The following is a 21,899-nucleotide window of genomic DNA, read 5'->3' as shown; positions in this document are numbered from 1 at the left end:
ACTAATTTTCATTTTGTGTTTTTATTTATTATTTTTATGATGAATAATGCTTGGGACCCCCTTTTGGGGGTCACCCCCTCACCCCCTTTGCCACGTGGCAGGGGGTGATTGGTGGAGCAGGAAAAAAAAGAAAAAGAAAAAGAAAAGGTGACCAATGAGAGAGAGAGGGGGTCAAAGGGGGTGGGAAAAAAAGGGGGGATGGATCATTACTCTTTTATGATATTCTCCCAGTTTCATTTCTTGTATTTCTTTTCTATCTCTTTTTAAAAGAAACACAAGAATGAAGATAAAGAAGTGAGAATATGTACTTGCTTGTATTCTTTTGTTTTCTTATTTTTTCCCTATTCTTTCTTTCTTTTGGAATTGGTGTATGTAACCTCTATTTATGAGAAGCCTCATTTTGCATCAAAATAGTGTAGACAAGAAAATACTTGAAAACTTAAAGAGAAAGTTAAATAAATGTTTTAAAAAAAAAAAAGTTAGCAAAATCTATATATATACATACTTGGTCAACACGCTCACATATCTCTTTATCCATATATTATCTTTTTTGCTTTTTCTATGAATTTTGAGTCAAAAGAAAATTAAAAAAGATCTGGGTTTCTTAGTATTAGATCAATTTCAACAGAACTTGTTTCCTCGAAAATGGCAAAAAAAAAAAAAAAACTCTCTTAATATTTTCTTGAGATATATTTGAAAGTAAATATTAAATAAATATGACAAGGAGGGGGGATTCGAACCGATCTATTATCGAAATCAAGCTTCTCATTCATTTTTTTTAAAGACAACATATGATTATTGATATTCAATTAATATAATTTTTTTACATAAATAATATATTTCAAAAGCACTAAAATCAAACGGTTCAGATGCATAATGCTCCATGATATTATGATTGCTAGAATATGTGAGATATTATGATTTTGTGTTAGATAATTGAAAAACATGAGAAAATAATTATTAATGAAAGAGTATGAATACGTGATATCACGAAAGTACATAATAATTTTCTAGATTAGAGAGAAGCTACCTTCTAAACCTAACGCAATCAACATGAAATAAAAAGGTGAAACACATAGCCAGTTGCAAACTGTATGCTCACTAAATTAAGGTTATGCGATAGTGCAAGAGACCTTTGGTAAAGCAGAATTTTAAAAAATAAAAAAACAAAACAAAACAAAACTAAACAAATTATACTAATCTTTATTCCTAATTTTTAGAATGATTGTTTCCGTAACTCAAACCAACACTACTAAGGATGCTAACGACAAAATCCCGAGTTCATCATATATACTAGCCTTTAACTGATGTATGATTTAATCCCACAATACATTCAGCACAAGCCTCAACAAACCATGACGTAGAATTTAAAAATTGAAACTGCTCAATTGCATTGTTAGAGAGGGATAGAGAGATATCTCCCTAGATATGTATTAACTGTACAACATCTTACATTAGTTACGATAATGTTACCTGAAAAGCACTCCTTAATTCTAGGAATACTAGACAAGATATATTTTCCCATCAATAATTTTACAACACAAAACCAACCACATAAAATAATTATGGCCATACACATCAAGTTGTGGGGGCCTACCACTGAAGAGACAACTCCACTCGCATTGGTCCAGTTGTATTTTCTGTAGCCGATGATTTTACGTCTATAAAATTATTGTTTTCTCATTCTCCTGTACACTTGTACACTTCTACTGTGTTTGGTTGGGAGATTTGAGGAGAGATTTGGAAAGGAAAATAGAAAAGACAAGTGAAATATGAATAAAATATACCTAGATTTCACCTAATTTCACACACTTTTTTCCTTTTCTTTTCCAAATCTCTCTCCAAATCCCCCAACCAAACACAACATTCATGCTTTACACATTCGAAAAAACCTCACCCACCTCACCCGGGATTCTTATGCCTCTTCATACTATTTGCAGGGTGGCACACGCCCGAATGAAAGCTCCTCACCAAGCGGTTGCTGACCTTCACCTTAATTATCTGATAACATCTTATAATTTTGAGCGGCAGATGCGTTTGATGGGATTCAAAGGTGAACGCTTCTGAGCAGAAGCTAATGGCTGCCCGTTCAAGGAACCACAAAATTTAATATCCCAACCTTCAATGTTCTTCGGAACACATGCATCAAAGAGGATTTGACCGAGGAGGGTATGCGCACTCATACTAGGAGGAGCTGGTCCTTTTTGTTCATCTTGTAAAGATCCGGATTCTTTATTACTGCTATATTCTGCTGAGCTTGGCAAGAAGAAATGGTCATTTGGCCCTTGCGCAACTCTTCTAAAGCTCTGATTTGAGTTAACTGCTGCATTCTGGAGATCACATATCAACTCGGATATCTGATCGTGCATGCCCTCCATAGCACTTCTTTCTCCAAGTCCTTGGATCTTTTGGGAATAAACTGAAACTGCGTGCTCAAGAAGCTCGGTCACAGCAGCCCTATATTGAATTGGGTAGTGCTTGTAATGTCCTGCAGAACAATGAAACGATTGCTAGTTAAGTAAGTGAGACAATAAAGAACTTACGAGTGGTTAACATAATAAATATCCTTAACAATGGGAATGGATAAAAAAATTGGACTGGAAACAGGGCTTCTTTCCAGAACATTTTGGTTCTCTTCAAATTCGCTTACACAGCAAATGAACCAATGGTCCTACCAGATTTTTTCATACTTCACTTTTCTTGAATACATTAGACAAATTATATTACTATTCAAGTAAAAAGTAAACATAACTAATTTTTACGAAATACACAATATCACAGAGAACTGTTGACACCACAATTCCTAAAACAGCAATTTGCATCATACTTGCATTATGCATTTTGCATTTCAATGCAGCACAAAAACAACTGACCATGTAATTGTCCACAACAAATTGGGACCCAAGGGACTTCTCTGATCTCACCAACATTAGTTGAGTACCTCTAGCAAATAATACCTTAAGTTGGTATGAAATGGTCCAATAATATATACCAAGCTCTCACACACAACATGAAAAGAGAGATTAACACAAATAGAACTGAAAAGGTACACAAACACTTGTGGAGCAGAGTAAGCATAATGAACATAATAATGGGAAGAATTAAAAAAGAGCTTGGTAGATCAAAACCAAGACTGTTAGGGAATGGCTGCCATTCCCAAAACCAAGACTTTGATACCATGACAGACAACCAGTTGTCCTTGATGCTTAAATTGTTAGGGAATGGCTCCAACAATGTAGATCAAACTGTCACAAGATAAAATCAGAAGGACAACAACTTGATTTCCCTTTCAAAATCAGCAGTCCACATTGAGATAACCCTTAATTTCAAATTTAAAATGAGTTTATCTCCAATAATGAAGTGCAATATCCTCATTGTCCAAGAATTTCATTTAAATAAACTAATTAGATGGTTCTTCCTGTGAAAAAGTTTGGCCACCCAGCAATGGAGATATTTGTAAGTGTTAAAATCCACCTACTCTCCACCTACTTTACCCACTTAAACCTACTCCACTAAACCTAACCCACTACACCACTACCACCTCACCTACTCCACTAAACCTAACCCACTACACCACTACCACCTCCACTTCACCTACTCCTTACCTACTACACACTCACCCTCTTCTATATATAGGAATCATGAATCATTGTAATAGATATCAATATATCAATCAATAATAATACATACAATTTATTCTCTCTCTTTCTCTATACATTATTTTTTACATGGTATCAGAGCTGGTTTAAAACCTAGTATTTTCGCTTCCCCGGCGGGCGGCAACCTCACCTTAGCCGCCCGCCGGACCTCAACCTATTCCGCTGATAAAATCAACAAAGATTTGTGCAACTGTAGTCATGTGTGAGGCTGATGGAGAAGAATTCTTCATCTCATATGACGAGACAGTCTGGAACTGGAAACACTGCAACATTCTGCTCTGGAATTCTGCAGCAGCTAGATTATAGCTTGGTTGAGTGCCAAGCTTTGGTTCTTTCACCCACTCTTGAACTTGCCCAGCAAAGTGTGAAGGTTCATGCTTGTGTTGGAGGGACTAGTGTGCGCGAAGATCAGCGCATTCTCTCCAGTGGGGTTCATGTTGTTGTTGGTACTCCTGGTCGTGTGTTTGACATGTTGCGGAGACAATCACTTCGCCCTGTTTACATCAAAATGTTTGTCTTGGATGAAGCTGATGAAATGCTGTCACGAGGTTTTTTAAAAATCAGATCTATGATATTTTCCAGTTGCTGCCACCCAAAATCCAGGTTGGGGTGTTCTCAGTTGCTGCCACCCAAAATCCAGGTTGGGGTGTTCTCTGCCACAATGCCACCAGAGGCTCTTGAAATCACCAGGAAATTCATGAATAAGCCTGGAAAGAGAAAAAGCTCATGCTAGGATTTGCGAAGTGATTCGCTGCAGGAATTTTGGTTTTGGATGAAACCCTTACCATACTCCACTCATTCTCTCCAACTGTTCTAACTTTTTATTTTTATTATTATTATTATTATATCAAATAATCAATGCACTCATGTTCCTCACTAACAGTGTCCACTTTTGACCCAAACCATTTTCAATCCATCATTTCTCCTTCACCTTTTGCACCCCACTCACCGACTCTCTCTCCACTTTATCACATGGGTTTGTCCCTCTCTCTCCTCCATTTGATTTCAAAAATCACTTATTTTTATTTATTTTTTCCAAGTCACTTTTCCTCTTTTTTAAATACCCCACTTTATTTTGAAACAATCGCACTGATGTTTTTCATATAATCCATCTATAAATATTTTTTATCTATTTTCTTTCTCCCTTGTTTTCTTTCATTTTATTTTTATTTTTTCAACAAAACACTCCAAAAAAAAAAAAAAAAAAAAAAAAAAAAAACAACATTTTACAAACTTGTCATTTCTTCATGCCGGGGATCAACCCCGATCAGCATTTTACACCATAAAAAAAAAAATAAAAAAAATAAAAAAAATAAAAATAAAAAAAAACACAAAACAAAACAAAACACAACCAACACAAATCGGAACAGTGGGATTTTTCTTCTCGCCTATTCTGCCGGTCTTTTCTTCTTGCCACCGTCTTGGGCGGCCCTTGCCGGTGTTGCCTCCGTGTTTCCCACTCCACTGGGCATGATCACTACTCCCTGCTCCTCCACTGCAGCATATGGCGGCCCTCCAAATCGGAACATAAAACTGGCCTTCCGCTTCAGCTCCTTGTTTTCCGCCTTTAGCACACTTATCTCTGCTCGCGCATCCTTATACATGCGTTGGAGCAGAGCCAGTTGGGCGTTTAACTGCTGCACCTCATTTGTCCTACTCTGCAGCCGGTTCGACAAATTTGTAACCGCAGTCATGGTTTCCACACATGACTTCAAGGTATACTGATTGGCCTCCACATCCGACTGCACCGCCATTTTTTGCTCCACTGACCGCATCGGAAAGTTCAACGGAGCAAAACCAGAGGTGTTTGGTTGAGGTTCACTGGCCACCGCACCAGTTATTTCTCTTGTGGACTCGTTCAGTTCTGGAAAGAGCGTGAGCAGACCACGGGAAGAGGAGGCCATGTTCTGGGTAGCTGGACGGGAAGAAGAGGCCATGTTGCTGAGTGTTTTAGAGACGGGTTGGTTACAGAGTATTACAGAGTTTCTTTCTCAGCAAAGAAAGAGTTGTTTTCAGAGGATTTTCAGAAGTTTTTTTGTCTGCCTCAGCCTCAGCATCAACCTTGGTTAAATAGCGAGGCAGCCACGCGTATCGCGTGCCTCTTGCCACCAGACGACAAAACGGGCGCGCAAGCCAAGGCGCCCACGTGCCTCGCCATCATGTCCGGCACACCTTTTGATGAATTGGGCACGCCTTTTGATGGCACGCCTTTTGACAAAATTGGGCACACCTTTTGAGGGTGCAACTTCTACAACGGTCCGACATGACCCTATAAACTGTCCCGACATTAATTTCGGTTAGCTCCTTTATGGGTCCGACAAGACTCTGTAAACTGTCCCGACATAGATTCCGGTTAGTTTCTACAAGGGTCCGACAAGACTCTGTAAACTGTCCCGACATAGATTCCGGTTAGTTTCTACAGGGGTCCGACAAGACTCTATAAACTGTCCCGACATTTGATACCGGTTAGCTTTTTCAAGGGTCCGACAAGACTCTGTAAAGGGTCCGACAAGACTCTGTAAACTGTCCCGATATTGATTCCGGTTAGCTCCTTCATGGGTCCGACAAGACTTTGTAAACTGTTCCGACATTGATTCCGGTTAGCTCCTTCATGGGTCCGACAAGACTTTGTAAACTGTCCCGACATTGATTCCGGTTAGTTTCTACAAGGGTCCAGCAAGACTCCGTAAACTGTCACAACAACTGTCACAACATTGTCTTCTACAATGGTCCGACATGACCCCATAAACTGTCTTCTACATCGGTCTGACACCGCCATCCAGTGTCCTCTACACCGTTATGATACCACCATACAGTGTCCTCTACATAGTTATGACACCCCCATACAGTGTCCTCTACAACGTTATGACACCACCATCCAGTGTCTTCACCAATGGTCTGACACGACCATACAGTGTCTCTTATCCTCTTTTATTTTTATGTATTTTCTTATTTTGTTACTCTCTCCAAACTCAAGTTGGTTAGTTCCTATCCCCCTTGAGTTTGCGGGGGGCTGTTAAAATCCACCTACTCTCCACCTACTTTACCCACTTAAACCTACTCCACTAAACCTAACCCACTACACCACTACCACCTCACCTACTCCACTAAACCTAACCCACTACACCACTACCACCTCCACTTCACATACTCCTTACCTACTACACACTCACCCTCTTCTATATATAGGAATCATGAATCATTTACCCACTTAAACCTACTCCACTAAACCTAACCCACTACACCACTACCACCTCACCTACTCCACTAAACCTAACCCACTACACCACTACCACCTCCACTTCACCTACTCCTTACCTACTACACACTCACCCTCTTCTATATATAGGAATCATGAATCATTGTAATAGATATCAATATATCAATCAATAATAATACATACAATTTATTCTCTCTCTTTCTCTATACATTATTTTTTACAGTAAGACCATTTGCATATTATTTTGGAACTGTCTAGGAGACTTGAGTGTGTCTTGGTTAACTGAACTTTTCAATAAAATTGTAGTAACTAAAAAAATGTCAGACGAGTGGAGAAACAATATTTTAGTACCAATACATAAAGATAAAGGGCGACATTGAAAGTTTTACAAATTATAGGGATGTTATGCTTATGATTCATTCTATGAAGTTGTGGGAGAGAGCGATTGAGCATAAGTTAACACTTGGAACAACTACATCAGATAACCAGTTTGGACTTATGCCTAGGAGGTCAACAATGGAAGCGATTTATCTATTGAGGAGACTAATCGAAAAGTACAGAGAAAAGAAGAAAGATCTTTACATGGTTTTTGTAGACTATAAGAAAGCCTATGATATGTTTTTTGTTAAGATTTAATATGGTCAGCTTTGGAAAAGAAAGGTGTCACAATAAAAAGACACGTATGAGAGCAGAATGATGAAACAAGATCTATGTAGCTGACCCCAAGTCATTGGGAAAAAGCTTAGCTGAGTTGAGTGGAGATGAGTTGCTAACATAAACACAAAGTGTTAACACCAAGGTAAACATTAATGCTTATGATATCAAAAAAAAAAAAAAAAAAAGAGGTCAAACATAGGTTCAAACACAAGATCACTTGAATGTGTGCACAAATGTGTTTCTGTTAAGGCAGTTAGGTTGTATCATAAAATTTAAAAAACCATATTGAATTATGCTATGCTTTTCAGGAAGCTTATGTGATTCAATACTAAATTAAGGATTACAACAAGTGCTGATTGGGGGAGGGGGAGAGAAGAATTTAAATTGAGAGTCAAGACTAACCTACATGCGGGGAGCCATTCCATTTCACAAATTTGACATTCCCCCCAAGATCCTGTAAACGCTGAGCAAAACTGCAGATGACTGAATATGGAGCGAGATCATCATTTTCTGAGCATAGAATAAGAAATGGGCCCCCCAAACTCTATAACAGGAAGGAAAAGAAAAAGGCAAATTAAATAAGGAAAAAAGAAAAAAAAGACTTTGATTGGTTATTGTTCTGGACAATACAAACTTACAACTGATGAATAAAGAGTCTGCCAGTACTCAGTCCGGTGTGATCCGAACCTGGTGAGAAATAGAGCATCCAGTCCAGAACCAACACCTTTTGCAATTAATGACACTAGTTTAGCTGAACCAGGTATCCTTCGAATGGTAGGGTGTAATGTGAATTGAGCACCCAAATCACTAGTAAAATCGACTGGACTAGAATCATAGATGTGACCAGAGATGCAACTCCTAATCAATCGAGTATCATCCTGTGCAAGGGTAAACAAAATGTATGTATAAAGAAAATTGCTCCCAAGCATTGAAAGTATGAATTTTATGAAGATTGACCATGAAATGAGACTGCAACTACTGCAATTCAGAAGAAAAATATAGGCCTTGTTTGGTTTGTTTTTCAGAAAAAATTTTGGGAAAAATTCTCTGCAAACAAATTTTCAAGAATAATCAAACCCAACAAAACAAATTTTTTCAAAAAAAATCTCAAAATTTTGTTTAATTACCTACTTTCCAAAATCACACTCTCTCATACACATCAAATCAATCACTTTTTTAAAACTCTCTCCCCAAAACAATTTTTCAAAACTATTTCTGAAAAAAGACAAACCAAACAAGTTTTTGTACTTTTTATCTCCAAAACTACTCTACAAAAACAAACCAAACAAGGCCATATTGTCTCACAAAACCGTAAGCAGCATTCTCAAATAACAAAGTATACCTGACTGAGTTGTGCTTCGCATGCTCCTTCAATAACCTGCATCAGGAGAAGGAAAATTACACAAATAGCCAAAATTTGAAACATTGCACCCAGCATTGCAGGACCACTAGGATTATACATTCTTATTTCACAGAGAATTCTAGAAATTACAGGTAATGCTTCTATGAAATATTTCGTTTGCCATTTTAGTTCAGCTCACCAGTAAGGCTCTACACCATTCAAGCAAAGATTATTTTGATCTCTCTCTCTCTCCCCCAAAGAAAAAAATAAAAAATTACAGAACATGAAGAGGTGTTGGTGGTTTGGTAGAAACAAAAATTTAAACAAAATACATGACGGTGTGTATTATAAGATTGAACTTAACCAATAAGAACTCAAAATTTGGAAGAGAGAGAAGGATTGGGTGCTCAATACTTCATCAATTTACCTGAAAAATCTTATACATGCAAGCTTTTGAACCACCAGAAAAGGCTGCAAGGACTAAAGGACATGGCCTAATCTTTAGCTCCTGCATCTCCAAACAAAAAACATAGCATCTAGCCCATGAGTCAAGTACGAATGCTTTGCCAAAAAAAAAAAAAAATCCAAAACTACAAAAGTGCCCAATCTATCTCACGTCACAGTCAAGCTACCAGGAACTGTTAGTGGTACTATTCTTTTGTTGCATAATGCTACGGGCACAGTGTGAATTTCATCAGAGACATCTTTTACCTACTTGGGAGCCCACCAATTGTAAAATCTAATGCCATAAAAAATTCAGCCAAATTCATTGAATTTAATATGAAGACATAATTCTGGCCAGCAAACAATATTAACACTGACCTCAACAAGTTCATTGAGAAGAGCAAATGCCAGTGATGTGGCCCTCTCAGGAAAGAATCTGTACAAAAATCATAGTTAACTATAAAAAAAAAAGTTAACCAACAATGATATTGAGAAGAAAGAAATAAGTAAAACAAAATTCCCATTGCATACAGGCTGAGATCAGACATGTTTATATCAAATCCAGACTTTTTAAAAGAAGGGGCGTTGGCTAAGAAGCACGGACACTTCTAAGAAGATGACGTATCCATGTCATGTCCGTGTCGGACACCAATACTCTTTGGACACTTCCCTGACATATGTCCGACAATCTTCAAAACGTGCCCTATTTTAAATTTTTTAAAAGACTTGGGCACTCTTTGGACACTTGGAGGACACACGTGCCTGTCGCTTAAACACAAGTGTCTATTGATTAGACACAGGTAAAACAAATTATAAATTTGAACAAAATAACCTATAATACAATAATAAAACAAAGACCATATAAATTTATAGAAATTACTATCATATTGCATTTTTTATTATTTTTAAATAATATATTTTTATATATAATATATAATAAATATATAAAATTATATATTTTATGCATGTTCCCCACGTGTCGTATCCTACATTTTTTGAAAATTGACATGTCTGCATGTTCGTGTCCATTCTTCTTAGGTTGTTGGTTTCTGTATTATTGGTACAAGTTATTTCCCAATTGGTTGGAATACTATCCAACAAAAAATCACGCATTTTGCCTTTCATCCTTCTTTTTATTGAGCCAACTGGACACCTGGATCTAGTGCTTTCTTGCTGGAGGGATTTTTTTCATGGAAGAAAATCAATGAAGAGAAGTATTGTCCTCTCATATCTCACATGGTAAAGAATCCTAACTCACTGCATAAATTTTCTATCAAAAGCTGTTATGATTTAACAAAACAGTCGTGCTGGGTAGCTCGAAATGAGCTACCCCGAATCCCCTTAATTTTTTCTTTCTTTTTTTTTTTTTTTTTTTTTTTTCCAGAAGCAGAGAAGGAGGAGAGGAGGAGGAAGGAGGGAGGGGGAGGAGGAGGAGGAGGAGGGAGGGGACTGGAGGGGGCCTTTCAGAAGCAGTGAAGGAGAAGAGGAGGAGGAGGAAGGAGGGAGGAGGAGGAGGAAGGAGGGGACTGCGACGGCGGGGCTGGGCTGCGACGACGACCGGCGGCTAGGCAATGATCGGCGACTAGGCATCGGCGATCGACGATCGTCTTCTCTCTCTCTCTCTCTCTCTTCCCCTCCCCTCTGCTTCTCTCCCTCTCCCTCTCCCTGTTTCGGAGTCGAAAATGGAGAAAAAAAAAAAATCCCCAAAACGACGTCGTTTTGGGGATTAAGGGGATTAGGGGGGGCCAAATTCGAGCTCTCAAACATTATTCTTAACAAAATCAATAAGAAGATTGATGAAAAACAAACTTCTATACAAATTGCAAGAAAGCATTCAGAGTTGAAGACCTTAGTAGATGTTGTTACATGGCTAGCATTCCAAGCTTGTGCTTGATGTGATGAACACCAAGTTTCTAGCAATCGAGGGAATGCTGTTGATTGATAAAGCTCTTGGCTTCTTATAATGAGGACATGGCAGTAGTGGTATTGAAAAATGCTTCTTATCATAGGCATGAGATTCAAAGACAGATTCTTAGGCTGTGTTTGGTTATGTTTTTGAAACGTAATTCCACACCTTGGTTTAAGTGCTGTGTTTGGTTAGAAACTAAGAAGCATGGACACGGACACGTGACACGACACGGATACGACACGGACACGCCGACACGCTAATTTTCAAAAAATGCAGGACACGACACGCGGGGGACACGCATGAAATATATAATTTTATATATTTATTATATGTTATATATATGAATATATCATTCAAAGATAATAAAAATATTAAATATGACAATAATTCTTATGAATTTATATGATTTTTATTTTATTATTGTATCTTAAGTTGTTTTGTTCAAACTTATAATTGGTTTCACATGTGTCTAATTGATAGACACGTGTGTTTAAGAGATACACATGTATTCTCTAAGTGTCCAAAGAGTGTCCGGGTCTTTAAAAAATAGGACACGTTTTAAAGAGTGTCGGACACGTGTCGGGAAAGTGTCCAAAGAGTGTCGGTGTCCGACACGGATACGACACGGATACGTTACCTTCTTAGAAGTGTCCGTGCTTCTTAGGTTAGAAATTTCAAAAATTGATTCCACACCCACTTTTGAAAACATGTCTACCCGGTCATCCTCCCAAATGTCCCCCGGACGTCTGACCGGTTGACCGGAATAATGTTTTTTTTTTGGCACCTATTATTTTTATATTTTAAATAAAAAAAATATTTTCAGAATATTTTAAATTTTTTTTGTGAGCTTTGAATACAATTTTGGGTTTTGTGTTTGGTCCCGAGTTGTAAGTTTTTGAATCAAATATCATATGTCATATCAAAAATTCCAAACTCAATTCAAAACTCTTTTCAAAACTCATAACCAAACAAATTTTCTACACTCAAATCATAATTTCAAAAATTATAAACTTCAAATACAATTCTATTCTCAAATCATAATTCTAAAACTCTAACAAACACTACCTTAGTATTTTTTCTAACAAAATACAAAGATTTATTCATAAGGAGATCAATGATGGAAACTTTTGTATTATAGTTGATGAATCTCAAGATGAATCGAAAAGAATGCAGATGTTGATTTTTTTGTGATTTGTTGATAAAGATGGTTTTGTAAGAGAGTTTTTGTTTGATACCCATTGGTACTTTGAAAGAATAAATTTGTAGTTCATGTGTTGGATACCCATTGCAACTTTGAAAGAATAAATTTGTAATGTCCTCTCTCTTGTCAGAATCTTAGATTGTATTTGGTTGGAGGATTTGATGAGAGAAATAGAAAAGGTAGAGAAATGCAATCTCACTTTTTGTTTGGTTATAATGAAAAACACAGGAAAAAAGAAAGTAAAAAGGAAAAGCAATCTCATGTTTTGTCTTTTGAGTTCACTTCCGCTCCTTTCTTTTTTTATTTCCCAACTCAACCAAACATAGCTTGAAATTTGAATCCTATCAATTCTTTTTCCTTTTCTTTCTATTTCCCTTTCCCTTTCCATCATCAAATCCTCTAACCAAACACAAGTGCAAAATATTCAGAGTTCGGGATATGATGGTGCTAGTAACATGTGAAGAATGGATCGGATTGTAGACCTTATTTTGAGTTGAGTGCCCATTTGCATATATTATCTTTATTGTTTAGCTCTCATCAACTCCAATTGGCACTAGTAGGAGCATCCAAAAAGGTTATACCAGTCAATAAATTGTTTTTCCTTACTAAGCCTGTAGTTAAATTTAGTAGGCTCAACTTGAAAAATACACAATCAATTTAGAGAGAAACTCAAGCTACAAAAATTATTGAAAAATTTGTCATTGATGATGAGTTTGAAGCTGTTAAAAATAAATAAATAAAATAAAATAATTGAATTGAATCTACCACTGCAATACTAGAAACAACATGTGTATATGTAATGGAAGAAAATAAGATTGATGATTGAAATGAAATGAAATAAAACTCACGGGTTGAGGAAATCGGAAAGGCAAACAAGGGAGTTCCATCCAAGAGAGGAGTACAGATTGACGTAATTCTTCAAGTGAATTTCCTGAATTGAAACCCAAGCGAATATCACCACGATTCCTTTGACCTTTCCAGTGTATAATGATTGGTTCCGAGCCCAATAGAACCTCCCTCCTCCTCCGTTACTTAACATGGCACTCCTCAAGAAGCTTCTTATTAGGGTTTCTTGAAGAATTGAGAATGAAAATTCAAATCTGAACTGAACAGAGTATAACCCTAATTGGTCTCCGAAACACAAGCGACTGTTGATGGTGGAGGGAGAGAGAGAGAGAGAGGGAGAGGGTGAGAGGGCGCGCGCGTGTGTGTGGATGGAGCGGGAGAGATTGCGGTGATGGGTGTGTCGTTGGTGGAGGAGGATCTTCCAATTGGGATCGCACGTGCCAGATAGGATAATAAAGGAGTAATAATCTTCTCATAATTATCTTCTTATTTAGCATGTAATATATGTCACCGTCCTATTGATTATCTATAACTTATTCTAAGTCGTCCTGTTACGTGATAAGTTTATTTATTTTAAAATAAGAAAATATTATTTAAAAGTGTGAACGAGATTTAAATCAATATTTTAAATTTTATTAAGAATATTTTTATTATTTAAATAAAATATATATTATGATATTAATTTTTTTATTATTTATTTTTATATTTAATTATCTGAATTACTAGTGTGTGTCATCCACTAACGTACATATATATATAAATAAAAAATAATTGTAATTGTTTTGTAACGGAGAAGTAATATTTTTTTTAAAAAAAAATATTAAAATTAGATTAATTCAAAGTGGAATTAACAATAAAAATTTTATGTCACCATCCTATTGATAATATATATATATATATATAAACAAAAAATAAATAATTGTACTTGTTTTGTAAGGGAGAAGTTATATTTTTTTTTAAGAAAAAAAATATTGAAATTAGATTACTTCAAAGTGGAATTAAGGATAAAAATTTTACGTCACAATCCTATTGATAATATATATATATATAAACAAAAAATAAATAATTGTAATTGTTTTGTAAGGGAGATTTTTTTTTTTTTAAGAAAGAAAATATTAAAATTAGATTAGGTCAAAGTGGAATTAACGATAAAAATTTTACGTCACCATCCTATTGATAATTTATATACAAACAAAAAATAAATAATTGTAATTGTTTTGTAAGGGAGAATTTTTTTTTTAAAATATTAAACTTAGATTAATTCAAAGTGAAATTAATGATAAAAAATTTACATCACCATCTTATTGATAATATATATACAAGGTCGGTCTTGGCCTAAGGCCAGTAAGGCCTATGCCTTAGCCCCATAATTTTGGCCCAAAAATAAGACTCCCAAATTTAGAAAAATATTATAGGCCCAATTTTATTTTATTTTATTTTTATTTATTTATTGGCCCCAAAATATTTTATTGAGTCTATGTATGTTTAGCACATATTTATTTATATGTGTGATTTGATCTATATTTATAAAAATGAAAATATATAAAAAAAATAAATTAATTGAATGTTTGGGCCTAACCCAGAAGAACAAAACAATACATACCAATTACATAGCTCAGTCAGTGTTTCATTCAACTCTGTGCTTTCAATCTCTCTCTCTCTCTCTCTCTCTCTCACGAACACCAAGTGGTGGGTGATGAAGAATGAAACAAGGCAAGCATAAAGCAGGAGAAGCAGAGCGCGCGACTCACTTTCTCTCTTTCACACACACTCTCTCCCTCGTAGTAAGTCCTCTCTTTTACTATCAAATTTTATTAAATAAAATTGCTCTAATTTTTTTTCTACATTCTTTCTTTATCGGTTAGTGGAATAATAAATTTGTCCTTTTTTTTTTTTTTACCTTCTTTATTTATTAGATTTTAGTAGAATAAATAATTTTGACCTAATTTTTTTACCTAGGTCTTTATCAACCTTAATTGAATAATTTTTTCCTAATTTTTTTGCCCTAATTTTGTTTCATTAAATTGTTTCTTTTATAATTTCTTCGCTATCAGATATGAGATAATTCGTGGATTGTGATTTGTGGATTGAAGTGTTTGTGAAAAGAATTGGTAGACAAATTAGATTAGTGATTTTGCAACTAAACATGTAAGAATAGTAGTATTTAAGTGATTGTTGGGTCAATTGTAAATTGGACATTGCTAAACTATAAAGCAACAAAATCAGTTTTTTATGTTTTTGAGTAATTGTACTGATTTTTTTCTATCTGAATATATGAAAGTAAATTTTAATTTATAATTTTAATGATTATATGTGCAAGTAAACTTAAATAAAAAAATTTATTGATACTTATTATTTTATGCATAAATTTTTTATTAAAAAAATCTATATAACAAAACAAGGGTGTTGATGGGACATTTGTCTTAGGAGGCATACAAATTGATGGCTGAGATTACACTTCTTGCCATCCATTTCAAGGGCTGAGATCACACTTCTCGTTTGTTTTTCTTTCTCTCTCAGGCTCTATTTGTTCAGGTTTCAAAATTCAAACATTTCAAAGGTTTGATACCATTCTCTCTCTACCAAACGTTCTCTTCCCCATTCCACCCTCTCTCCCCCCTCTCTCTCTCTCTCAAACAAACTCTTTGGTTCTCTCTCTCTTCTACCCGATCTCCCCCCCATCGGAGCCCATCCTATGCGGATATCCAACCTCAACCCCCTATTCATCCTCGATTTTGCCCATTGCAACCCCGACTGAAGGGTTCGATTTTGCCCATTACAATCTGAAATTGCCTATTTCAATCTGAAATCGAAGGGTTCGATTTTGCCCATTGCAATATGAAATTGCCCATTTCAATCGTTCAAAGTTAAGCGAGTCGTCTTCGATCAAATGATGGGTTTTGCAAGTCGACTGATTTCAATTCCAGATTTTCTTCAGTTTCATATTTCAGGAGGTCAGATTTTCTTCCAACAAAACACTCTTTCAAACTTCGAACTCAACCTACTATATGAATCTCTTCATCTTCTATGTTTTGTAGATCACACTAGAGAACCCATTGTGTTATGGAGGTAACGATCTTTGTTAGAATATGATTTATTGAGTTCCATTTAATTGAAATTTTGTGTTGTGGTTATGAGTTTTGTTTCCACATAATGTGTTTAACCTATGTCTTTCTAATTTTTTTTTTTTTTAAACGTTTATTATATTGTGTATGTATATTGTTTTAGATCAATTGTTAAACAAACTTGTAGGTTGGAATTTTGGAGATTGTTGTAGAGCTATTGGTGTTTCTAATTTTTTTTTTAAAATTTTTATTAGGCACGAGCTATTGGTGTTTCTAATCTTATTTAAGAAGATTGGGCAATTTTTTATGTTCTTTTTTTTAGAAAAAAAAAATTTGTGTTAGTTTTTTCAATTGTTTTTTATACTAATTTAGTTATTTATTTATTTATCTATTTTATAGCTTTAATTATGATTGATTCTTACAATTCGTATCTGAAGCATTGCTTTTAATTTGCTTAATAGGCTCACATTAGAGAGCTTGATAAAAAGTGAAACTTCTTAAGAATCTTTGCATCCAAACATTGTAGTTGGAATTTTATTACATTTATGTGTTCTCATTGCCTTAAAATTTGGTAGGCTCACATTAATTTTTTTTTTTTTCAATTTAATTCGACATTGATTCATTTGACATTTTTTTTTATTGACAAATAGGAACATTGTACCAGCAATCCCATGATTCTTTAATTTTGAATTGTGTGTGTGCGCACTTTTTTTTTTTTTTTGGTTGACTTAAATATACTATGTAATTTCTTTCTTTTTGTATGTTATTTGAGTGAGAATTTGTATAGCCATGACCATATCCATTTGTAAATGGGTCAAAGAAAGGTAGAGATTGGTTTTTTGGGTCCAACATTATCATCCAAATTCAAAATAATATGTATAATTTTTTAATAGAGGGATAATTCTTCTACTTTCTCGACCTTTTTTTTTTCCCCCGTCTCATATGCAAAATCAGCAACCACCTCAAACTGAAATCCTATTGTTGAAGCATATTATACAATCCAATCCTATTGGTGAGTTGGCCTTTAAAATGAAGTGCTAACCACCCTCTTCCCAACTTTACCGATCTACTCTAGCCTTGCTCGATCTCCCCTCCTAAAGCTCCAACTCCCTCTTCCCAATCCCTAACTCACTCCCTTTTCTCTCTCAGGCACAATTTTTGTTCTTTATAGTATCATTATTTGTATAATTTTGAATATTTTCTTACGTGGTTCATGAAATCTGTTTGTATTTTTGTTAACCATTCCCATTATTGATATAATTTTCTATATATTTTTTTTTATTTAATTTGTATTATAGGAGAATTTGTAATGTCCATTGGTTCTTCGGTCGTGGAATGGTGAAGTTATGTCAAAGGTATGAAAATTTGGTATGGATTTTTTCTAAATCAATTTTTGAAATTTGATTTGTTCTTGCTAAAGACTAACAATTTTTGGTGTTTCTAATATAATCACTATTTGTAAGAATATTTTTTTTTATGTGATTCATGATTTTTTGGATTTTTTCTAAATCTATTCCTGAAATTTGATTTCTTCTTGCTAAAGGTCAACAATTTTTGAGGTTTCTAATATAATCACTATTTGTAAGAATATTTTTTTATGTGATTCATGATTTTTTGGATTTTTTCTAAATCTATTTCTAAAATTTGATTTCTTCTTGCTAAAGGTCAACAATTTTTTAGGTTTCTATTATAATCACTATTTGTAAGAATATTTTTTATGTTATTCATTATTTTTTTCCTATGTATTTTTTATTTTTTTATTTTTATCATTTGAATACTCATGAAATCTGTTTGTATATTTGAGGTTCATGTAGTTTTAAAAGCATTATAACAAGAAGAGGACTCATATGGCTGAAGTGATTCACAATCATTTTAGTAACTCATGTACTGTTGTTTATTTCCTAACTACACTTTTTGTTATTTCAGCCAATAATTCCCAAGCCTACTTCACAATATTTCCTGCACATTTTCACATTCAAAAGCTGTTGTGCATGGTTTTCTAGAATGGAATCCCTTCTAGATGATCTTTTGCGTTATTCTGCAGGAAATAATTAAAGTAATTCTAACTATGCTTTTGCAAGATCATCTATATAGTTGAAGGTATTCATTGACATCTACTTTTCATATTATACTTAATCAATCGTTATTTCTGTTGGTTGTTGATTTTGATGTTTTTGATTTTTTATTAGTTGATGCGCTTTTAAATTTCTTTAACACATTAGCTGGTTTACTTTTGTTTTACTGAATTTCTATCTTTATGGATTTGGTAAGTTGTTGGTGAGGCAAAGAGGGTGTGCGGTAGGGGAGGGAAAGACAAAGAAGGTGGTAGCAATGCGATAGGGGAATAAATTTGAAAAAAAACCAAATATTTAGTTTTAGAGAAAATTCTATATAACAAGGAAGGGTAGTATTTGATCCAATGTCTAGGATTGCTTCTTCCTTTCATACACGGTCCATTTCCAACACTGATTTTGAAAATGTATTTGTCCTATGTGGCAATTTGGATGGTCTAGATTAATTTAATCCAATGGTCTATTTTTTAACACTTCACCCATCTCAAATTCTAGATATCTCTCAATCCCTCCTCAGCTTTGCCCCTTCCTCTTAGCCACCGCCTCATTAAAGTCTAATTTTTGTTGTCTAGGTTTTCTAATTTTTGCTTTTACTATTTTTGTGCCTCTTTCATTACATAATGAGCTTTTCCTTTTTTGGTTTTTTTTCCTTTTCCCGTTATGCCAACTAATAGATCTCTAAAAACATTTCTATCTTCAACTCAAGCTGTGATGAGATCCTTAGGTGCCTCTGTTTTCTAATTTGAATTTGATTTGGTGTTTGTTTACAATTCTATTTTGGGTTTGTTTTTAAACATCTGTATTCCTAGCATTGTTGTTTAGATCATATGAGAGCTCCTTTATTCAGATTTGTATTTGTCTGCTTGCTTTTCTTTTCTTTTTTTTTTATTTCTTTTTTTTATTCTTTGTTTTTTGGACTTTGTTGTTAACCATTTAGAGTGAACTTTTTTTTGGGTGAATATTTAGAGTGAACTTTGTTGCATTAATATCTTTAATTTGATTTTCTTGGGAAAATAGAATCTTTGAGGATTAAAAATGGAGTGTGAGGCTAAAAATGAGTTTAAGGAATATCAGATGTTGATAATTTACGCTTCATTTTGGTTGGGAAGTGCCTTAGGCACAAGTCATTTGCTAGATTATTTTGATATATTCTTCTTTTTGGAAATGTCTTTTTCTCACAGAAATACTTATTTTTCTTTCTTTTTTATTTCTTCTTTTTTGGTGAGATGCTGAATTTTTTATTTTGTTACAAGAGTTTTTTATTTTATATTTTTATAATTTTAAAAGAGGTTCAACAACCTTAAAAGTGTTGACATCGCAATTTTTTTTAGTCCCAGGATGGTTCTTGAATAAAATTCTTATCAACTGGTATGGTTCTTTAACATTTAAAATATTAGTATGATTCAAGACTATAAAACACTTAATGCTTCATAATATTAATATTGTTAAAATATTAGTATGATTCAAGACTATAAAACACTTAATGCTTCATAATATTAATATTGTTATACTTTTATTTGGTGTTACCTATAGGTTGTGTTTTGTCAAGTTTATACATTTTTTTTCGTAATAAGCCAAAAAACCAGCTTATGATCCACATATAAACTTGACAAAACACAACCTACAGGTAACACCAAATAAAAGTATAACAATATTAATATTATGAAGCATTAAGTGTTTTATAGTCTTGAATCATACTAATATTTTAAATGTTAAAGAACCATACCAGTTAATAAGAATTTTATTCAAGAACCATCCTGGGACTAAAAAAAATTGCGATGTCAACACTTTTAAGGTTGTTGAACCTCTTTTAAAATTATAAAAATATAAAATAAAAAATTCTTGTGACAAAATAAAAAATTCAGCATCTCACCAAAAAAGAAAAAATAAAAAAGAAAGAAAAATAAGCATTTCTGCGAGAAAAAGACATTTCCAAAAAGAAGAATATATCAAAATAATCTAGCAAATGACTTGTGCCTAAGGCACTTCCCAAACAAAATGAAGCGTAAATTATCAACATCTGATATTCCTTAAACTCATTGTTAGCCTCACACTCCATTTTTAATCCTCAAAGATTCAATTTTCCCAAGAAAATCAAATTAAGGATATTAATGCAACAAAGTTCACTCTAAATATTCACCCAAAAAAAAGTTCACTCTAAATGGTTAACAACAAAGTCCAAAAAACAAAGAATAAAAAAAAGAAATAAAAAAAAAAGAAAAGAAAAGCAAGCAGACAAATACAAATCTGAATAAAGGAGCTCTCATATGATCTAAACAACAATGCTAGGAATACAGATGTTTAAAAACAAACCCAAAATAAAATTGTAAACAAACACCAAATCAAAATCAAATTAGAAAACAGAGGCACCTAAGGATCTCATCACAGCTTGAGTTGAAGATAGAAATGTTTTTAGAGATATATTAGTTGGCATAATGGGAAAAGAAAAAAAAAACCAAAAAAGGAAAAGCTCATTATGTAATGAAAGAGGCACAAAAATAGTAAAAGCAAAAATTAAAAAACCTAGACAACAAAAATTAGACTTTAATGAGGCGGTGGCTAGGAGGAAGGGGCAAAGCTGAGGACGGATTGAGAGATATCTAGAATTTGAGATGGGTGAAGTGTTAAAAAATAGACCATTGGATTAAATTAATCTAGACCATCCAAATTGCCACATAGGACAAATACATTTTCAAAATTAGTGTTGGAAATGGACCGTGTATGAAAGGAAGAAGCAATCCTAGCCATTGGATCAAATATTACCCTTCCTTGTTATATAGGATTTTCTCTAAAACTAAATATTTGGTTTTTTTTCAAATTTATTCCCTTATCGCATTGCTACCACCTTCTTTGTCTTTCCCTTCCCTACCGCACACCCTCTTTGCCTCACCAACAACTTACCAAATCCATAAAGATAGAAATTCAGTAAAACAAAAGTAAACCAGCTAATGTGTTAAAGAAATTTAAAAGCGCATCAACTAATAAAAAATCAAAAACATCAAAATCAACAACCAACAGAAATAATGATTGATTAAGCATAATATAAAAAGTAGATGTCAATGAATACCTTCAACTATATGGATGATCTTGTAAAAGCATAATCAGAATTACTTCAATTATTTCCTGCAGAATAGCGCAAAAGATCATCTAGAGGGGATTCCATTCTAGAAAACCATGCACAACAGCTTTTGAATGTGAAAATGTGCAGGAAATATTGGCTAGAGTAGATCGGCAAAGTTGGAAGAGGGCGGTTAGCACTTCATTTTAAAGGCCAACTCACCAATAGGATTGGATTGTATGATATGCTTCAACAATAGGATTTCAGTTTGAGGTGGTTGCTGATTTTGCATATGAGGCGGGAAAAAAAAAAAAGGTCAAGAAAGTAGAAGAATTATCCATCTATTAAAAACTTATACATATTATTTTGAATTTGGATGATAATGTTGGACCCAAAAAACCAATATCTACCTTTCTTTGACCCATT

General features: G+C 34.2%; 1 protein-coding gene and 1 long non-coding RNA gene across 2 annotated transcripts; one reads left to right on the top strand and one right to left on the bottom strand.

Moving 5' to 3' along the window:
• Nucleotides 1–1,366: 1,366 nt before the first annotated feature.
• Nucleotides 1,367–13,813, bottom strand: LOC114288727 (peptide methionine sulfoxide reductase (Protein of unknown function DUF829, transmembrane 53)). The gene is made up of 7 exons (XM_028232321.2): nt 13,281–13,813; nt 9,701–9,758; nt 9,306–9,386; nt 8,879–8,914; nt 8,175–8,414; nt 7,939–8,080; nt 1,367–2,488 (listed from the first exon to the last, which is right to left on the bottom strand). Exons 1-7 carry the CDS (start codon nt 13,469–13,471, stop codon nt 2,013–2,015), a joined length of 1,224 nt encoding a protein of 407 aa, XP_028088122.2. The 5' UTR covers nt 13,472–13,813; the 3' UTR covers nt 1,367–2,012.
• LOC145819950 (uncharacterized) lies at nt 3,452–4,881 on the top strand. Its single transcript, XR_014360752.1, has 2 exons — nt 3,452–4,262; nt 4,300–4,881. It is a non-coding gene; the product is annotated as an uncharacterized LOC145819950 (long non-coding RNA).
• Nucleotides 13,814–21,899: the final 8,086 nt, after the last annotated feature.

This window comes from Camellia sinensis, chromosome 2, assembly GCF_055761805.1.
Source record: "Camellia sinensis isolate YWXY chromosome 2, ASM5576180v1, whole genome shotgun sequence".
Lineage (NCBI taxonomy): Eukaryota > Viridiplantae > Streptophyta > Magnoliopsida > Ericales > Theaceae > Camellia > Camellia sinensis.
Note: the sequence above shows the minus strand (reverse complement) of the source record. Positions and strands in the feature narration are given on the sequence as shown.